The sequence below is a fragment of the Oryzias latipes genome, chromosome 17 (assembly GCF_053564925.1).
Source record: "Oryzias latipes strain Hd-rR chromosome 17, Olatipes_Hd-rR_3.1".
In the NCBI taxonomy this organism is placed as follows: domain Eukaryota; kingdom Metazoa; phylum Chordata; class Actinopteri; order Beloniformes; family Adrianichthyidae; genus Oryzias; species Oryzias latipes.
The window spans coordinates 23,992,788-24,009,607 of record NC_136253.1 but is presented as its reverse complement, the minus strand read 5'-3'; the positions used below and the strand labels follow the sequence as shown (position 1 = coordinate 24,009,607).

At 38.6% G+C, this 16,820-nt stretch overlaps 1 protein-coding gene across 4 annotated transcripts in view; it reads right to left on the bottom strand.

The window, feature by feature from the left end:
* The window catches only part of pappa2 (pappalysin 2), a 60,844-nt gene that overhangs the window by 7,557 nt on the left and 36,467 nt on the right, over nucleotides 1-16,820 (bottom strand). For 3 of the 4 annotated variants that reach the window (XM_023965190.2, XM_023965189.2, XM_078935571.1), the window contains 5 exons: nucleotides 15,361-15,574; nucleotides 11,776-11,944; nucleotides 11,185-11,317; nucleotides 10,556-10,677; nucleotides 7,470-7,541 (listed from right to left, as the gene is read on the bottom strand). In XM_023965190.2, coding sequence (XP_023820958.1) covers nucleotides 7,470-7,541; nucleotides 10,556-10,677; nucleotides 11,185-11,317; nucleotides 11,776-11,944; nucleotides 15,361-15,574 — 710 coding nt within the window. Of the gene's footprint in view, nucleotides 1-7,169; nucleotides 7,393-7,469; nucleotides 7,542-10,555; nucleotides 10,678-11,184; nucleotides 11,318-11,775; nucleotides 11,945-15,360; nucleotides 15,575-16,820 lie in introns of those variants that run through there. The other variant, XM_023965191.2, reaches the window with a different exon arrangement.

Here is a 16,820-nt window from a genome sequence, read left to right as displayed (position 1 = left end):
CCGATCTACTGATGAGGTATCAGCTCTGCCCGGCACCTGCTAATGACCTCAGTAACAGAATCCTCTGAACTGTGGCCCGACAGAGAATAAATAGCCAAAAAAAGGAGCAAAAAAATGCAGACGTGGAGTCGGTAAGAGGTGAGTGTGACCGGCTCTGGCACTTAAGAATGATGGCTACGTAGCCTGATGTTTCCTGCTGTGGTCATTCAGATAGAGGTATGTGTTTAAAGTCTGAAGTGGACGGAAACATCACATCCAGTGTACTGATGAACGACCCGGGCCCTGGTGTAGAAGTTAAATCTGCCTCTGCCTTTGGAGTGTGTCTGTGAGGATTTAGAGTAATGACTGTTTGCTTTGGCAAACCCAGCCTGACTGAGGAAGGAAATCGATGAATTCAATGTGATTTAACAAGAAAGCCTTAACACCCCCCCCCCCCGAAAAAAATGACTTGATCAAAAAGAAAAAGAGCAGATGCACTTATCACTTGATAACTGTTTAAACGTGTTTTATGTAGGGGGTTATTGGTGGTCCCTGACTTTTGTGTAATGCTTTGGCCAAAGCAGGTTCCCTTTGGGGGAAGACAGGAGTGGCACGCACGTTTGCGGAATTTAACTCGCGCAGAATGTTGAGACTAAAGGGGAAAACCCTAAAGGTTTTTCCCCGAGGTGCCAACAATTTGAAATGAGTGCAGAATGTCAGTTTTAGTTTTGGCTTCATCCGATGGGCTGATGGAGACACTTCAAAGGCCTGAACCTGTGCAGAAGGAAAGAGCAGCTGCTGAGAAGATTTCTCCAGCTTTCTCCTCTCTTCAAAGAACTCCCTGGTTGAAGAAACCCCCTACCTTTCCCAACTAAATGGCCGTGGCATGGATAAATCCATTTAATCGCTCTGTGTCTGAGTAAATACTTTACCAGCGACTACAACACAAGCTTCAAACAAATCACTTCTTGTGTGTACATTTATGAATACCTGCACAAAGCACTAACTTTCACTAGCCTCAAAACCCATTGAATGATTGGAAACATTTCCAGAAATGGCCTTTATCCCAGCAATACATGCATTTTGCCTCTTGGTCAAATCTCTGCAAATTAGGATAAGCCTTTTAAATTTTTTGCCCCCCTCTCTTTTCTGAGGTTAATTGAAAGGCTAAGGTCCATGTTGAGGTTAATTAGCATTTTCATTCCCCTCCAGGCTGCATATACATAACTCTTCAGAGACATGCATCCAACCAAGAAGATTGGAGCAGCCAGAGTTGGCTGCACACCTCAGTCTCAAACGGATAATTAAAAGTTCAGCTGGTTTGTCTGTTATCTTTGAGCGGTGACTTGCCCTTAAATCAGAGCAAAAATAAAAAAACAACAACAAAGAAAAACACAGAGAAACAAATCGCAGGCCAACGAGGCACTGTAAGGGTTCTGTGGTTTTGTTTGGTTTTTGTGGTTTTTGGTCATGTTCTGAGTTTCCCTCAGTCACACGGTTTCCCGGTCCATCATGATCCACAGCTGTCATCATTTTAGTTAGTTGCACTCAGCCTATTTAGTGTCTGCTTTTGAGGTCATTTGCTCTGTTGTGTCACCTTTTTGTTGCTCCATGGGTTTTGGCTTTTTCAATTTGTTTATGAAATGTTTTATTTTGTGTCACCAAGCCTGGTCTCCTGAATTTTGGGTCATCCACTTGCAGCTCCTGACAGGCACCCTTCTGGTGCTGACTCTTTAAAGACCTACTCCAATGAAAAGGGTGTTTTTGCTGTTTTTAACTTATTTTTTAGCATTTTCCTGATGATGGAGAACATATATAAAGAAAGTGAAGCGTATTATTGCTTTATGCAAATCGTGGGGAATCAGGAGCAAACAAAAAATGCAGTTTGGGGGCCCCCGTGGCGGTCCTGCTGGCCCTGGACTGGGTGGCGGATGTGATCACCCGGGGGGCGGTTGTTCTCTATCTGCTGACATGCGGGTGTTGGGGGGGGGTTTCTGGCTGCTGCTGCTGCTGTGGCGGGGGTCTTGGTGTGGGGATGGCTGGGAACTCTCCCTCCTTCTTTTTGCATTCCATCATCCATTTTAGAAGAACATAAACACTCACTTGAGTACAGGTGTTAGCTCACCTAGTTAGCATGACTGAATGAAATATTTCACACTAGTTGGTTTGAAGGCATAAGTATGCATGTGTGAACATTATTTGTGTAGTGTACATGTTGACATGTGAACATTTTTTGAGCCAACAGGTGTGTTTATAACAATTGAGTGTATGTGTGGACAGGCCCCGCCCTTATAGTACTACATCTAAACCTCACCGTAATGAGTATATTTGAGTGTATTTTCAAATATGATTAATATGAATAAAGTTTGGCCTCGATTACAAAAGGGGTTTATTCAGTCATACCTCTGGTTTGTCAGAAGATACATAACCCCTGTTTTTAAAGTAAAATATGTCCAACACAAGAGGCCTTCAGCTCTCATCTGTTTGCCCAGCTGTTGGACAGGACAAGTTAAAAAAAAAAGCAGTTTGAAAAAGATTGTATTTGTTACATTGAAAATACAATGGGTCCCTACTTAGAAGTCTACAAACCATGCTCACTACTCAAAAAAAACAAATAAATATTAGCATTTTACAAAGACTATTTATGAATCCACTGTGTTCTGAAGATGAAAACTTCATACAAAATGCACAAAAATACTTTAAAGAGCCTACATAATGCAAAGTCTACTTTTTTATATTAATTCCTCACTATTAGTGGTATTTTGATCCATTCAAAGTATTCTGAGTATTCTTCTAAAAACCTGTGCTCTGAGCACCAGCCCCACCCATTCCACAAAAAAGAGCAGATTCTCACATTGTGATGTCACCGGCCCCTTCCAGGAAGAGTCTGTGTGGCCAGCACCGCCCCAGGGCCAACACACACACCCGCTTTCTCCACCGAGCTAGCAGTGATTGGCAAAAACCTTTCATTTTATTTGCACAATAAGAAAATCCGTCTTTGCAAAAGTTTGGATGATGTTGTTTTTTTCGTGGGCGAATTGCAGAAATGCAGTTTAATCTAGGTTGGAGTAATGAAAGGCAGTGCCTCAGAGATGTAGTCATTTTACTTCCAAGTAGAAAAAAGGAGCTGTGAAAATAATTTAAAAAATATTTAAAAAATTGTTCTTTAGTGTGCCAAAGGTAAAATACTATCATACATGTGGATATAGTTTACCCTGACGGGGTAAGAAAGGCATGATATAGGCCCCTTAAAATACTTTTTTTTTAACTTGTTCAAACGCAATGGTCTATATTCACCAATCTAGTGAGCATCAATGTATACTGGTTTTTTGCAGACTTCTAGAAAATTTCTAGTGCACTAAATTTTGGAATTGTAGATTTGGATCCCCCTACAAAAAGTTTTTATTTTTTACTTTGGCTAAAAACGAAATAATCATAAATAAAAGATTTATATAAACTCTTTTAAAATAGATCAAAAGAAGATCGGAATGGGACTTTAAGCTGGTGTACTGTCATGAGTCTTTTAAAGAAAACTGAATTCTTTTGTTTAAACATGAAAATACACTTTTTTCCTACTAACACCCAATTCTTCTTTTTTTAGTTTTATTTTATTTCCACCACTTATCTACCACCTCAACTCCTCACTACAAAATGTAACAGTGTCATCCTTCTAAATTTTCTCTTTTTGGTGGCATACTTTTAATACTTTTCAAATTATTTCTGTATGTATTTTTGCAGCTCACAACAAAAGCACTTTATGGGGAAATGTCGGAAAGTCCAAGGCCGATCAAATACAGTTCAGTTTATCGCAATTCAGGTCTAATCGGAATCCAATTTAAACACCTATTTAGAAGAACTGTATGTTCTGTTGTTATAACTGTCACTACGGCAGTGGGTGGTTATGAGCTGTAAAGCAGTCAGATCTCGCTGTTCCCATAAAACCTGCAGCATCAAACGCCCAAAAGGGAGAGCGTGTCCTGCAGTGAGGAGCCAAGAGCCCTGGATGTGCACACCTTCACCAGCAGACAGTGAGCCATTCCGCCTTCAAAGTGGTGGAGAAAGTGTTTCCAGAGGCATGCGTGCCGGGAGGTTATCTTCACTGAGCTCCAAACGAAAAAAGGTGGACACATGGAGGAGAACTTGATCAAATAAAAATCCAGGAAAGATATCATCAGCAGAGCAATGACGTTTAATCAGCCTCTTATGTTTAGTCTACAGTCGTGCAAAAAAAGGCTCAGGTTGGGTAAATGAGTGGCCTTAATTGAACCCCCACATTTTTATTTGCATATTTTTGTTTTTCAAAAGCAAACATTTTTGAAACGTTTTCTCACGCTCCAACCTTTAAGTCGCAGCAGGTGTTTGTCAGACATAACAACCCTCCGTGAGTCCCGATCGGAGGTGTCGGCTGTGTGTCACAGCGGTATCAGTTTTGTGGAACAAAGATTGTAATCAAACGTTTTGCTTTTCTTCTGCATTTTTGTACAATTAATACTCGCTCAGTTTTAATTTGATTCAGGCTAAAAGCTTCACCGTGGGATCGAGCAAATCAGAACAGCAGAGTTTACTTTTTTTTTTGTTTTAATCATTTCTGCCAAAATACCTCAAATCAAACGATGCATAATTTAATGCATTTAATTGGCTAGTGGTCCAGTCTTATATCTAGTAATTAAGCTTGACACTTCTATGAAGAAGCTTCTAGTAGGAAGCATTTACTTTCTAGCACTAAAGGTGAGATAAAAACATTTAAAAAGTATTCTTTGCTGGACAGGAGTCCAAGGTAGATGTTTTAGCCAACTCACACTGTCAACCCGGAAAGGGATGCATGGTTCGATACGGAGAGGGAAGCAATGACATCTGGAGGAAATCTGGCACAGATCACAAGCAACACATGTGGTCTAGTATAATTTACAGAGTTGTAGTGGAGGAGTGGGTCACAAGCAACTGTTTTGCCTAGCAGCAGCCACGGCAAAGTGGAGGGGGAAAATGTAGTGCTGGCAGGTCGGAGCGAATATTTGAATACTGTGAGCCATCAACAGTTTATGTGTTCCATCGGCAGTTCCAGCCTTTTTCTCTGAACCCGGAGGGTGAATGTCATATCAAATCTAACGGCGTTTGCGGTTTGAGATGATTTACTGTTGGCGTTAAAATGTGCATACAGATTTTTTGATACCCGCAACATCTGTTTCAGGATCTCCAAGGCTCATCGCAGGTGTCGCTGGCCAGGAAGAAGGCTTCCTCCTAAAAAGACTGATGGTCTATCGCAGGGCTCCATTAAAAGTTTAATGTCAGATTATGTTACTGTCTTTAATATTACGAGCAAAGTCGCACTTGTATAGCTTCTGAATAGAATTTGTAGACTTATTTAGAGAAATAATAGATGTGTTTCTCTCATATTGGAGCCTTTTTATCTCAAAACTTAGAACTCCCATTGATTACATATATTATATAAACATATCAAAATATGAAACTGAGTGCTCAACTGTGAACTATGAATGTAAGATTTGATGAAAGGTGTCGTTTTTAGTCCCAAAAAGCATAAACTGAGATCTGTATGTCATGCTGTTCCACATCTATCAAGCGCTTTCTCCAAAAAACAAAGCCCTCCATGGGTCTGCCTTAACCCTTGTGCTATCCTAGGCACTTTAACATTGGGAGTTGGGTCATCTAGACCCACTAGACAGGGCGCTGAACCTTTTTTCTTCAATGATTTGTGATCTTCACTGGTGTCCATGGATTACGTGAAATCTTTCCACCTTTATCCCCCTTTGTCATGGTAGGGAGAACACGTCAATGGTCATCCTAAAAGCGGGTGACTTTAGGGACAATCCTCAGGATCAGTCAACACTTCTCTGGCACGGCCAATAACAGACAAGTTGTGATTTTTGTTGCTTTTAGTCAAGAAGGGAAACACTGCAAACGTCAAAGCTATACAAAAAGATACTTCAAACATTTAAAACCTTGTTTTTTGGCGTTCAAGAAATTTCAGCAGGTTTTAAATTATTTTTTAAATTTTCTTTGCTCCTCATTTTTCCAAGCTAAGGAAATTATTCTTAATATGAGTCAAGATCCTTTTGCTCCAAACTCTTGATGAAAGAACATCCTAATTTAAGACTCAAATTAAACTCAAATTGCACTGTAATTTTTGGTTTGATTTTAAGCATGTTATTTTAAAGTCCAATAAATACTGACTAGTTTATTATCAATAAATGTATTGTCCTTATTTTGGAAACCAAAATTTAGATTTATGTTCTAAGAATAAGTGCTAGTTCTTTTGTGAGGATTCATTAAGATGGGCCAATTAGAACTAGGATCGTATTCCAATTTTTTTTCTAAAATTCATTTCAACTTATTGCACTAGTATGTTGTCACCATACTCAAAATGAACTACGATGGGGTACATTAAAACAAATAAACAATACTAACCACAGCTTCAATGTGTTCATTCACCAAAAATGAATACACACTTTTTGGATACAAGTGAACACTCCAGTAACAAGCAAACAAGTACAAGCCTCTAGTAAAATGTCTAAAGCTGTGTTTATGTAAAGAGATGTAAGGATGACCCATACAACTTACTCTAAATTTAGGGCATAAAGCCTACTTACTAAATGATTTTTCATAGCAAAAACATGTTTTTTTTGTTTATGTTTTATGCTGACATTTTATGAACCTAAATTATCACTCTAGTTTTGAGAGAAACACACTAAGACGTTTACAGATAATGATCATTTGAAATGACCGTACAGCAGGGTAAGACCTTTCATTACCTTGTGAGCTTTCATTTGTTTGTCTTTTCTGTCAAATAAAATAAGTAACCACAAATGTCTGTTGGATACTTCGTTAGAATCGGTTGACATTTCCAGCACCGTTTCTGGAAAGCAAGAAAAAAGAAAGAAACAGAAGCTCCTTTGACGGAATATGCGTTTCTGCCGGAGATTTGTGTTTATGAAAAAAATGCAGACGGACAGGTATTTTTTAAGAAAAGATAAAAATAAAGATGCCACAAGATTTATTTTTTGCCTAGTGCTCTCCAAAAATAAATCCTAAATGGATTTTTACCAGATATGGTCATTTTGCATTATAAAAGCTAACTTAATGCACTTTGTTGTGTGAAAGAACACAATTATAATTGCATACAACCAAAAGACATTCATGAGTTGGAGGCCACTCTAAATGTAGCAATTAGGTCAAATATTAAAGGAAATAAATGGTCTTTTCCAAATTTATAGAGAAAAAAAACCATCTGGGTCATGGAAAACTTCAACTTCAAATTTCATGGCCTCTCAACACCTGTGAGGGATTTACTAGTTTCTGGCCAAAACGGTATCATTCACCACTAAAACACTTCACTGACAGCTGACAAGATCCGGGTGAGACTGATATCTCTGTGGATAATCCTCCTGTGTCAGCCTCCTTGGAAAGATGAATAGAATAAAGGGAAAACCAAAACGGTACCATTCAAATGTCTGCAAATGCCTCGCTTTTCCTACCTCACAAGACTGGATGCAGTGGATGTTCTGAGGGTTGGGATACCACTTCAGCTTCCCGGTGCAAACTATGCTCTAAGAAGCAAAGAAAAGAGCACATCTTTTAGGAGAAAAAACCGCAAAGAAAAAGGAAAACAGCTGAAGAAAATCATGATTTACAGACAAAAACTGTACTTTTAAGGCAAACCATTTTTTACTTGAGCAACATTATTTTGATTAGAATTTACAGAAAAAAAGTTAAATTGTTGAAAGTGGATTAGGTCCAGGGATTTGTAAGAATTTGAGATAACACAATTCACAAAGTATCGTCAAAGATATGTTGTGAATAATAAGAGATCAGCCCAACTATTTGACTTTGGCAAGAGCAGACTGACTGACCACCCAACGTTAAGGCAAAACTGACGCGCTGTTTGCCACATCATTAACGCAAGCGCATTTCCTAAGATACGATATTGAGAAACATTATCCATCTTTTAGGGAAAACAACAGCACAGGTAGTCTGATCCAAGATCTGCCATTCCTGTTTTTTTTCTTTTTTACTGATGTGTAAACACAGTGTGTGAGAGATATGAGAGCAGTTCCTAGAAGGCTTGACGTCAATCTGAACCTTTAGTCCTGCTATCTCCCTGTGATTCTTTGCAATGTAAAAACACTCGAATGATAACAAACACACGCTCACTATTTGATTTTGTAGGACTATTAGTTGACCCATATAAGAAGAAAAAAAATTCCAGATAACCTTAAAAAAACACTAACTTGGTAGAGGTCAGGTATTATCCGATATGAGAAACATTTGCGCTTTCATCTGGCCATCTATTCTTTAAGCATCAGCAGGTTTTAGAGCCGTGGTAGCACACGGGAGGCTCACGGCTCCCTGCTTTCTCCAGCTTCCTCCACATAATCATGGGGGGTCCCCAGCTGCACCCACTCAAGGCGGGCGATAAAATTGCCCAAGAAGTCCTGGGTCATCCCTGGGGCATCAGCTCAAGCAGCGCTTCCACCAGGTGCCTGAATAATGCATCTACCAACATCTTAGAAAGCATGTCATATTTTTCTGGTAACCTTTAAAAAATATATCCTCAGCAGAAACACTTTCTAGTTCACTAAAGTCTAAAAACCTGCTTATGTTTAATCATCGTTTCTGTGTAAGAACAACCAGATCATTTTAGTGGCCAAAAAGTGAATCCTTAAAGTTAATGAGATGGAAAAAGTCCTATCTAAAAGGGTATGCACTCTGAAACATTGCAGTTTCACTTTCTTGATTGCCTATTTAGTTTCTAAAATGAGCAAAATTGCTGTAGCACAAAGGTAGAATGGCTGACCTCTGATTGACAGAATGCGGGTTCAGATTCTGCTCTGGTGTGCGTGGAGAAGCGAGGCTTCACGAAGCACTGAGGCTTTCCTCGCAATTATGTCGAAAAAGATTCAAAGCTTCAAGACTTTAATGATGGGGACATCTGGTGAAATACTAAACCCATAGCGACCTTTAAAGAGCACAACTGCAGCACTGCAACCGTTTCAAACCCATCATCGCAAATAAGGTTCAATAAGGTCTTTGAGGTCATTTAAGTGTTTTGTTCATTCATACCAAATATGGATTTCCCCATTATTACAAAAGGCTAATCAGATGCACCCCCCATACTCTAAAACATATTCCAGATTAACCCAAAAAATAAATGCAAATTATTTTAAATGTGAGATGTTGGTTAAGGCTTTGAGTTTTATATAAAAACTGCACTAAAAGTCCATAAAAAGATAGAAATAAAAGTGTAGAATTTGGACCATTTTAATCGGATTTTTATACAAACTGATTATTCATGTCAACCATAAATCATTCCAACCGAAGAGACATAATGTTTATGGAAACAATTTCAAGTTTAAGTTTGATAAAGTAAAAAAAAAAAAAAAAAAAAAAGAAGAGCAAATTGTAATGTTTGCCTAGTAAAAAAGTAGGGGTCTAACAATTCATTTTCAGAACAATTCTATTCATATCCTAATTTGATACAATTCATAGTCATTTTTGGTTCATTTCGAACGATCAGATTTGATCCGATTGACTGACCTAAAATTGATCCAGAACATCTTTTGCCAAAAATTCAACCAGTGAGACTCAGAAATAAATATATGGGTACTAAACAGTGTAGTTGAAGTTTTATATATTCTTTGTATTTCTTGTAAGATAATCAAGTCTAAATTAAATATGTGTACAAACAAACAAACAAGAATTAATGACAAATCCATTCACATTTTAGCTTCCTAAAGTTCAGCCCATTATTGGTTTTCCACATCAAAATAATCCAAAGGGAACATTATCAGAAAATTCGACCACACTGTATGGTCACATGTCTTTGCATTTCCACATATTAGACTGCAATGATATGCTCATTTCTTTTGGAGCCGAATGATGCCTGGACTGTTTTATCACTAGGTGGCGTACCACAAAGCAGCCACAATTTTTAATGCCTCTTCACCTGTGGTTTCAAGTTCATTCATGGTCGTTACGGGAGGACCAGTGGTCCGAATTCTGCCATGATGCCAAAAACCAGCGTGAGACAGCGGTAGGTGTTAGTGTTTGGCCCGCTATGCTACAACGAGGCCACCAACATTGAAGTGCCATTTAAGTGGAATGAAAAATAAACAAAACCAAGCCGAATGACGAGTTGAGGTGAAAGGACTTGAAACAACTACTAAAAATGTGGCACAAAAAACTTGAAAAAGTTTTTTTTTTTACTGCTATACTGTCCAATACCAAAGGTTTTTGTTCTGTCTGGATCACAAAGACTCAAATCAAATTGCTCTATCAGCAGCTCAACTGTTAATCGTAGAAATGTACACATTTCTTTTTAAGATAATGAAGATGTTCTCTACTTTCTCCTGATGTTCTGTCTCTGCTACGCTGCTCAGCTGCAGCAGCGCAAATCCCAATGTCTGACTTCCACGCAATACTATTTTTTGGATGGTTCATATCTGCTGTAATCGCCCTAATTGAGTCCTATCTGCCGCTGCATCGCCACATGGCAAGAGTTGACCCGCCGTGCGGGTGTCCAGGCTTTAATGACACACCCGGCTGGTTTTCGTGGTCGTCTTACCTGGACTGTGGTCGGCAGAGTCCAATATTTTAAAGTGTCAGCTGTGGTGCCATTAGGCAGGACTACCGCGTCATACAAATCCACATCCTGAGCGAAAATGCATGTTGGGTAGCACATAGCACCTGCAACAAAAATTAAAACAAAACAAAAAAGGTTTGTCCACAATGACATGCAATGACTTTTACAGCTTTAGTTTTAGTTCCCACCACCTTAAAGTTTCAAATATTCTATTAATAATAAGGTGAGGTCCTGGTTTTACCTTACGCCTCACTCTGTGGTTGTGTTGCATTCAAAATATTAAATTGAAAGAAAAAAAGTCTTTGTTCCAACCAGTATTAAAGAAATTCATGCAATAGAGAATAGGCTAAATTATATTTCTCTATGAAAACATCTTTCCATATTTCTTCTTTTGGTTTAGTATGGAGCATAATTTCCTTTTGGGAGAAGAAACTCCTGTAGCTTCATGGACTTGTTACTGTGATAAATGAGACAATAATACCTTCCTGGTATTTGGAACACACCCAAACAAATCTGATTTTAAAGATCAGATATTGTCAGATCTGGTTGAAGATTTTTTTTTCCATCTCTTTAGTTTGAGAGACAGGAAGAGGAATAATAATGTCACTCACCGATATCCATTCCCTGGTCACAGCTGTACTCCACAGAATTGAGATCTGACGGTGCAGAACAAGAACCCCGAAGCGCGGAACACATGGTAAACTCTGCCGTCCATTCACCATCCTTACTGCAGCGAATTTCAGTCTAGAGAGAAAAAGAAATGGGAGTCTATCATTTTCTGTGCTCTGTCCACACTCTTCCTGCTCAGTTTATCCACAACTTAATGGTTTTATCTATTTACAGCTGAGACTTCATGTGACTCTTCTACATATTTTAGCACATAAAATAAATAGTAAAATAAAAAGGAGAAATCAACTTTTCCAGTATTTCTCTGGTAACTAAACGAAAATGTATAACAAGTAAAAGTGAATTTCAACTTTTTGTGCCTAAAATAATATATTTCTAAAGCCCTCCTTTTACAGCCCCAATACAATCCCCGCTAAACTGAATCACCATCATACCAGATCTCAAACATTTGATCAATTAAAAATGTATTTCGATAATTTATGTCTGTTTAGGTATTTTCTGTCCATCTATCTAAACAAAAACTTAACCTCTCTTCAGAATTTAGTTTTACGTCACTAAGTGTGTGGAAATCTCACATTTTCTGTGACGTCCGGGCACTGCAGGGTGCAGAGGGTGTCAAAGTAAAGCTCATTGGTGCAACTGTACATGCCCTGGAATACGTCAGGCAAGGCCGGGCAGGATATCGGCTCACAGCCGTTTTCCTCCCACTGGCCTCCCTCCAAGCATTCCAGTTGGAAAAACTTCCTAGAGACGACAAAAATAAACACATGCATCTCACATAATTTGCTACGACTACAAGCTGTAAAAATCGTCGTATGGCACCAGAGGCTCTTAATAATACAATCAGACAACTTAAAAGTCATGTTATTAAAGAAACTGCAGCTTGATAAACATCAGTGCTTGATTAAAATGTTAAAAACCAAGAGATTCAAGCATATTCCACATTTTAATTAGCCAACCAAAGAGACATAAGGAAAGTAGCTTTTGCTGTGCATTAATCCCCATTTTATATAAAATTGCTTTTGATGTTTCAATTCTTACAGAAACCTAGCAGAAGTTATTTTATTTTTTTGTTCACTGGATCTGTGTTTCAATGTTAAAATAAATGACAGTCTGCAACAGACTGGCAACCGGTCCATGATGTGCCCCGTCTCAAAAATGGGTGGGATAGGCTCCAGCAACCCAGTGACCCCAAAAAGGGATTTGGCAGGTTTAGAAATTGGCTGGTTTATTTGAAGGAATTTGGAGAAGAAAACATCTTTTCTCCAGAAAGAATTAATCATAACAGATGACAACAAATGTTTTCAGCTTGATCGCTGCATGGAGTGGTGTCTGTATATATTTAATTTCCATTTCATGGAAGAAAAATAATTGTCGTGAGATCAGGATTAGTTATTGAAAAAAGCTCTACAAAAACATCGTAATCATGTCTCATGTCTTGGTTTATGGGATCATGCAGTGATTCTCCCGGCACACTCCGGCTGCAGGAGCTGCATCTGAATGACAGCTGCTTCCGCAATGTCTCTCTGTGACCCAGTTTGAAGACTCACTGTCTGTCTCGCATTACCCGAGGAAAAAATAAAAACAAGAATAAAATTAGAAAGAACTTTTTAAAGAATTATCATTGTCTTGATGAAAATGAGGAAAAATATAATAAAGTTCAGGAGACCCGAGCAGGTTGCCTCCCCAATGCCCCAGCTGCTCCCCTGTCCCTGCCCGCCAGCTAGCCTCCCGGGGTCGGCATAGCTGATCCTAAGAGCTGATCAAGTCACTGAACACATCCTATGTCCAAAGTTGAGATATTTGAACCATGCATACGGAGCTTCCTAAATCCCGCTATTGCAGGACCAAAATGCCACCTGACCCCAGATCGCGTCTGTCCCATTGACTTAATATTGAAACTGGCCGCTCTTGACGCACTCTTGTGCTAAGTGTGAATGCAGCATCACTGTGAATGCGCATGGGTGAGTGGGACCTTTGACTGTAAAACCTTTCGGGCCTCAATCAAGGTAGAAAAGTTTCAAAAAAGTTTTGTTATGTAACTGTTGATATTTTCCACATTTATTTACCAAACGGATGGGAACTGTCCTGTCCTGTCTGTGACTAAAGTTGAAACTTTGACACATTTGTCAGTGCTCACATCAATTTACAGAAGACAAAATTGTCATTCAGTTACTGAACACATACATCTATATATATTGGATTTAAAAGCCAACGGATAAATCATAAATTCCTTATTATATTCAAAGAAGGATCAGGTCTTAGTATTAGTTCGGGCATTTTAATTGGATAGATGCATAAAGAACAAGAATCTATGAAGCAGCTACAGCAAATTTCAATTAGGATGACTCTTGACAATGAAGATTGTCATTCAGCTCTGATTCAGCCATACATTAGGATGGCTAAAATAAATACCCAAAAGAATCATTTTAAATTCTTTGATTGAGCCTGAGATAAGTTGTATGTTTATCTATGTTCCAAAATCTCCATGAACTTGTGAGTATGGTGTCCTTTAATTTTCATTTCATGTCTGTTTACTTGGTTCTTATCGTGCTCTGTTTTCAGGTTTCCCTTTTGTCAGTCACACCAGGTTCAGGTTGGTAATTATCCACGGCTGTTTTCATTTGACTTAATGATCTTCAGTGTATTTAAGTGTCTGATGTTCAGGGCTTCTGCTTGTGTTGCTCTCCTTTGTGTTTGGGTTTGCATGTTTAAATGTGTTAATGAAATATTTAATGCTCCTGCCATTAAACCCAGTCTGACGCACGTTGGGTCATAAATTGAGCCAAGGCTTTAAGATAAAAGAATGGGCAAAAATGCTTCAAGAAAGAAAAAATGTTGTATCCACAATCTCTTCAATCAAAAATGCAGATGTATTTCCACGAACTGCTCAGATCTAACTGTATTTGTGTTAATTAAAATAACAAGGCAAAGAGACTGGTTAAATAAAAACATGCAGATCATGAGAGGATGGTTGACTCATTTGAGAAGTTACCACAGATATTCTTTTCCCCAACATAAGAACTGGACACATTGCACTAGAAGAAGTTCTGATAAAATGGCATACTAGTACTACAGGGTATTCATGATGGACATGATTTGGACAATTGGTAGTTGTTAATGTAAAAACAAAGATACTTCTCTACTGTTAGCTTAGTATTTTAATAAAAGAAAACCACTGAATTCTAAGTATACATTTGAAGGATCTCCATGTGAGACACAGTGTGTCGAGGCGAAATGACTTTTTATAATAATTATTCAAACTGGTGCATAGTTCGAAGGTGAGCCTAAATAGCCTGTTTAAGGCTCTTTAATAGCTGCTGTTATGCTCATGCACATGCTGTACTAATAAAGCATCAGGGGTTATTACAGTGTTTCACAATATATGTTTGAGAAGGTGTAGCTCATAAAGATACCTGGCTGTTTTTCACCTTGTTGGATGGAAATTTAATGTAAAGCCATAAAATATGCTCTTTTTTTACTGGCTTCTCATGGCAGCACGTGTTAGCTAATCCACAATGTAATGGTATGGTCCATATGTATGACATGTTAAGCATGATCTAAACGACTCCACAGTTTCTACTCAATCAAATGTTTGAGGTAAAACTGTTTGCTGTTGACTCCATATTAAGGAGAATATAAACTGCCCCAGAGGCTGTGTCTAATATTGGGAAACCTCCATCTCTTTACTAACATAGGAAATGTGCTCAGTAATGAGCAGTTATTCGGTGAATACAATTTGGCAAAGTGTTGAGGAAGGCCGTGTTAGGAGAGGTACATATTTTATTGGACCCTAATGGGAGTTTGTTCCGAAACTGGATATAGTTATGCGGCTGACAGGCTGAGAAATACCTCTTAAAACTCTACCTATTGATATTTAAAACTTTGGCCTTAGGGGGGTTGGCTGTTCATATAAGGCATTTTTTCACCTCTGAGTAAAGTATCTAAATCAAAGATCCAAATTCTACTGGGTAGTAAGTAGTACAAACCTTGTAAAATTAAGAAAAGAAGGTATTTCCTCCATTAAGCAAGGAGGTAAGTATAATAAAACACTTTGCTATGCTGTGCATACAGAATAGTGGTAGAGGACCAGCTAAAATACTTCTAATGCGAATTCCCACAACCTGAAAAGTACTGTCTGAGTTCCCACAGACACCTACCTTGGTGTATCCTCTTTCAGGCTTCCTAGTACATAGAACCCTGGTTTGCATCTATAGTGGCAAAGGGAGCCAACATTGTGCCCTGAAGCCAGACAGTTTGTACCAAGTAGTTTGGCGTTAGGTACGTTCGGAGCCTCTGGACACTCTATCTTGCAGTAGGCCTCTGGGAAAGACCACAACCCGTCTTCCATACACACCAACCTGTCATTGTCACCTATATGGAGGGGAAAGAGACACAATTTTAGAATAATAAGATGCATCAAAATTGTATATTGCATGTGTGTGTATACAAGTCTTTATTTATGATAATGCAAGTGTGTAATTTTTTTCTTTTGAGTATGACTGAATTGTTTTGTTGGCAGTTTATTAGAAAAAAATTGTTTTAAAAAATTCCCTCATTCAGCTCTAAAGGCCGTGGTAACAGCCACTATGTACATTTTACACATATTGAAAGGATGAAAATTGGTTATACACTAATATATACGTGGAAAAGGTGAGAAAAGTTGTGTGAAATGTTCAGATGTATCACGAATGAACCACATTGAAACCACATGCGTGAAAAGCCAGTTGGACATACGTGGAACTGTCGTGGAAAGCCATAAGTTTGGGTGTGCATCTTGACTTTCAGTCACAATTGCAAAATTGCGTAAGACTTATGTAAAAGTTGCATATAAACTACGTAAAATGCACGTAAACTGCGTAATTCTCAAACAATCAAAACAGCTCATGACCAGCCGGGTCACCGAAACCCTCGACAGGCATGTGTGTACATCAACGAACGACAAATGCATGAAACAGTTGTGAATTACTCATGCCACGCATGTATCACAAAAGGCCGACATTTCATACGAGGAAACTGCGCTGTGTGACTGTGTGGCTGTGTGACATGGCTTTAATGTCACTATTCTAGCTCCTGGATGTTTCACTCCATTGACTTCCATCAGAAAACCAATAAAAAGATGGTAGGAACTTAAAAAAACCTCAAGGACCCAATGTCTGAGTTGTTTAAAAGTTGACAGGTATTTCTAGCTGAACAACTTCTTGGGGTTTTATGGTCTCCAGAGCTCAAAACATTTAGTCCAATTAGGGGGATTTGAAGGTTCCGCCATTCCTTTTTAATGGAGTTGAAAAAACATTTTGTTCGGATAAATTCCAACATTTAAGATTTACAAAATTGAAACTTTTCAGCACCAATCTCCCAAAAGAGCTGAACGTTTTGGTAGTTGAATGAGGTAAATCGGTGAAGGACATGAAGAGTTAAGTATGTCCTAAAAACATGTGAAAAGTGGCAAAACGAACCTCTTCTCGCTCGCTCGCCCCCTTCGTGTGTGTATGCCTCAAAGCGTTCACACAATGAGGATGTTAGCAACTTTTCTATAAAGTAATTTAGGGGTGCAACGATTAATCAACTTAATCGATCATCATTTTATATTCATGCAATTCACTCAGATCCATCTGTC